We start from the raw sequence: 3,829 nt of genomic DNA, 5'->3' as shown, positions 1-3,829 counted from the left end.
CTTATCCTTATCAGGATTGTGGGGTAGCAGTTTTGGGGCCTATACCAGCTACCATAGGGCAGTACAACCTGGACAGATCACCAGTCTAACATGGAAGGACAAGCATTTGCATTCACACCAAAGGGCAGTTTTGAATCACCAGTTAACCTAACCCCATAAGCTACATCTTTGGACTGTGGGAAGAAGCCAGAGTACACAGCCAGAGAGAGCCCACGCACTAAAGCAGTAAAAAGTGCCTAAAACAAGTTAAGAAGTTGTATAGTACTATCTATCTTAATGTTCAAGCCTGAGTTTCAAAAAATTTCAACATAGAAACAAAGCACATGCAGTCAGTTCTGCATGCTGTAGGTCAAACTGTCAAGACATACGAGAAGACCCCTCCTAAAACCAGAGTGATGTCACCATGAAGCAAACTTTGACGGAGTCCCCCAATAACAGTGTGGTCCTCCTAAGTCACATTTGGGTGGTTAACACACACACACACACACACTCAGATGTTATCCAGACTTGCACTTTGAAACAATGAAAAGGACCTACAAGCCACGGTCCATGTAAATCACATCACACCCAGGTGACTGCCAAACACACACACACACAGCATCCATAAAGAATGATGATAGATTAAATTATTAGTTCATTAAGTGGTACACTGGATTATATTTACCCTTTCAGGCTCTGGATGTTTCAGGTCCAGATCATTGTTTGGAAAGCTGTTTGGTTGCGGCTTTAGGCAGCTCACAGTCTTCTGAATCTGGCTGGTCTCCGTCTTCGTGTGTAACAGATAGAAAATGAATATACAGTGCATTTTTGAAGAGGATTTTGAAACATTAAATAAACTGTATGAGAAAGATAAGTTTCAAGCTATTGTCTTTAAAATATTCACTGTCATGTATAGAGAATTTAAGGCCCTATTATTAAGAGACAAATAGTCAGTGTGATTTCTTCATTTTTTAAGCCATTGCTAAAGGAGTAAAACAATCACCTGTAGCAGCAACGAACTGTCACTAGGGCCCATTTATCTTCGAGGGACAAAATTTAAAATGAATCTAACTAAAGAGGCTACACAGCAAAATCTCCAGTGTTAAATTAACACTAGAGAGTGTCTATATGGGTCCACACAACACTGTTGAGTGTTGAATTAACACTTTTGACAGTGTTATATGTTTAAAAGTAACCTAGTCAGTTTTGAAGATTAACAAAGACTAACACTGAGCAGTGCTGATTTTCTAACACTGGAATATTTCTAACATTTTGAGTTATTTTCCAGTGTTAGAAAATCAGCACTGCTCAGTGTTAGCCATTGTTAATCTTCAAAACTGACTAGGTTACTTTTAAACATATAACACTGTCAAAAGTGTTAATTTAACACTCAACAGTGTTGTATTTAACACTCAGAGGTGTGGACCCTTATAGACACTCTCCAGTGTTAATTTAACACTGGAGATTTTGCTGTGTAGAATCACATTAAACATCAATCACTGTTAAAATTTAGAAACCGAAAGCCATTTTTTATTTCTGCATACCTGCTGATATTTTTTTAGTGCTTTTAGAGGGCTTTGATGTGGCAGCCATCACAATTGCCTGTTTTCCATTAGTACCTACCCCTGTTTTTCCAGTAGGTTATAGTACCATGTAGTTTTTCAGTAACTACTGCACCAAGGTTCCAAGTGATCCAAAGTGATCAGAAAATTTGACATAGACTGAATGCCACCAGGTGGCTGGTCAATGGTGTCACTCGATAAGTTATGAGTGCGCCTCCTTCGTGAAAATCCAAGCCATCATTTTTGAAACTCTGAAATGTTTGAAATAGCGACCAAAATTAACAGCGTGATCCCTGAATTGAACACTAAAGTATAGACTGAGCAGCAGGCATTTTGTCACCTTGACGTCCATGCTTGCTGTGGCATTTATATCACTGGATGCTCGGCTGCATTGCTATAGTTACCCCAGGCACAGTAGGTGATACTCAATTTCAGTGAAAAACTAGATGCCGTAAGTCACGTTAAGCCAATTTGAGTAGGTACAAATGTAAAAATGGCTTAGGGTATGCAATTTATCAGTTCCAAAAAGTACAATTGTAGAAATACCTTGCATCTCCAGAGCCAATCCGAGTCACCATAATTATAGTCTATTTCTTCACCTGGACTTATGTCTCTGCTTGCAAATAAGCATAGATGGGGCTTTCCATTGATATTTAATATTTTCATCTTAGCACTTGGACTGATGTGGTTGTCGTTGACAAGTCTGCCTAATGACCCATCTTCTTGAGATGCATCCACACTGTGGGGTTAGGCAAAAAAGTATTAGCTTAACTAGTTAGGAAGCTTTTTTTTCATAAATCAAAAGCAATGTGTAATTTAATCTTAATCAAACTACACTGATATAATACGCACCACCAGAGTTTTCCATCAAACTTGAATTCAAACATGAACACCTTCAGGCTGTCATGATAAACTCTGTGTCTCCGCTCACATTCTTCTTTTGTTATGAGTTTACCTCTGTATTCCAAAAGGAAGTCTCCTTTTTGGAATGGAACAGTCGTGAAAATGCCCCGACCTGAATTGCAGAGGCATACCAAGTGAGTGACAAAAGACAAAGTGACAAACTCCAAATCTAATCCAAACTAAAGACCAACTTACCTTTGAAGGCATTTATGTAGTGGATATCAAGTCCCAGTTTGTCCCTTCCAGCAGAAACATGACAGACTGCATCCTCCCGTGGAGGAATGCGTCTCCTTCGCATGTTCTCCTGTACGTTTTGATTGGCTGTATTACCAAAGCATATAAAGTATTACGATTATCGTCATCATTGTCATCATCATCAGTAGTAGCAGAACTAGCAGTAGTGTAGTTTACAGCATAAACACAGCTGACTTATTCATAGTGCTAATTTATGCCTTCTTTTAAAATGTTAAAGGCCTAGTACTCAAAATGGCGACATGTGACATTTCTGTAATGGCGACTGCAGAGAGTGATACAAGTACTGAGAAAGCTTAGGCATCAAAACTGTAAGAAGTTTTTTCTTCAGGCATATAAATAAATACACGACTAAATACACTTATACCCTTGCTTTTATTTTAGGGCTGTCAGCAGAATGGACAGACATTGGACAAACTGCCCGAAATTAGCTAACAGCGACATCAGGGATTTTGACTCAGACTGCGCTGGTTTAATTGTTAATCGCGTTAGTCGCGATGTCGGCATTAACACGTTTAAGCCACAATAATGCTTTAACACCGAGTAAATCCTAACACGGGTTAGCCCGCTTTATCGCGTTGACGCGGTTAGTCGTCAGCCCTATTTTATTTACTCAATGACAAACGCTGGGGCCGTTTTACTTCTTCAAAGACTCACTAACAGTCCATAAAGCATAAATTAAACCAGTTTAATATAGGCCTGTGCACCTATAATTTCATATAGTATTAAAGTCATGGTGCATTTTACATTAAAAAAGGCTTACCTTTGTGTTTTTAATCCGTCTTCGTATTGCCGTCGACATACACTTGTTAAAGGGCACGCGCGCGAAAGTTGTGGCGCCGTTTCCTGTAGGTACCGCCTATATATATAGCCTACCAATCACAATGACTTCCGGCCGTGTGTATTGAAAATGTGTATTAAATTGCAGTACCTACACACATCCACTCTAACTCGAAACGTCGCTGTGCAATACACTGGAATACACAAAAATCAGGTGAGGGGGTATAGGTGGACTTTTAAGAAAATCAGAAAATCTTTTAATTATAGTTTAATAAATGAATTTACACTACAGTTTAAGCAAATACAGGTCAAAAGATAAATAATGACCTCATAAGAAGTAGAAAAAATTATTA

General features: G+C 38.8%; 1 protein-coding gene across 2 annotated transcripts in view; it reads right to left on the bottom strand.

The window, feature by feature from the left end:
- Positions 1–1,366: 1,366 nt before the first annotated feature.
- LOC147331721 (histone-lysine N-methyltransferase set-1-like) overlaps positions 1,367–3,829 on the bottom strand; it is a 2,611-nt gene continuing 148 nt past the window's right edge. Inside the window, exons 1-4 of one of the 2 annotated variants that reach the window (XM_086290503.1) lie at positions 2,640–3,829; positions 2,394–2,556; positions 2,088–2,280; positions 1,367–1,792 (exon numbers count right to left, since the gene is read on the bottom strand). The exon at positions 2,640–3,829 is cut by the window's right edge and continues 148 nt beyond it. In XM_086290503.1, coding sequence (XP_086146629.1) covers positions 1,682–1,792; positions 2,088–2,280; positions 2,394–2,556; positions 2,640–2,742 — 570 coding nt within the window. In that variant the 5' untranslated portion in view covers positions 2,743–3,829 and the 3' untranslated portion in view covers positions 1,367–1,681. Of the gene's footprint in view, positions 2,281–2,393; positions 2,557–2,639 lie in introns of both variants that reach the window. The other variant, XM_086290502.1, reaches the window with a different exon arrangement.

Source organism: Aulonocara sp. 'chitande type north' Nkhata Bay, linkage group LG4 (genome assembly GCF_057382095.1).
Source record: "Aulonocara sp. 'chitande type north' Nkhata Bay isolate Kocher_YH1m ecotype deep benthic linkage group LG4, A_spYH_male_GT1.1, whole genome shotgun sequence".
Classification (NCBI taxonomy): Eukaryota; Metazoa; Chordata; class Actinopteri; order Cichliformes; family Cichlidae; genus Aulonocara; species Aulonocara sp. 'chitande type north' Nkhata Bay.
Note: the sequence above shows the minus strand (reverse complement) of the source record. Positions and strands in the feature narration are given on the sequence as shown.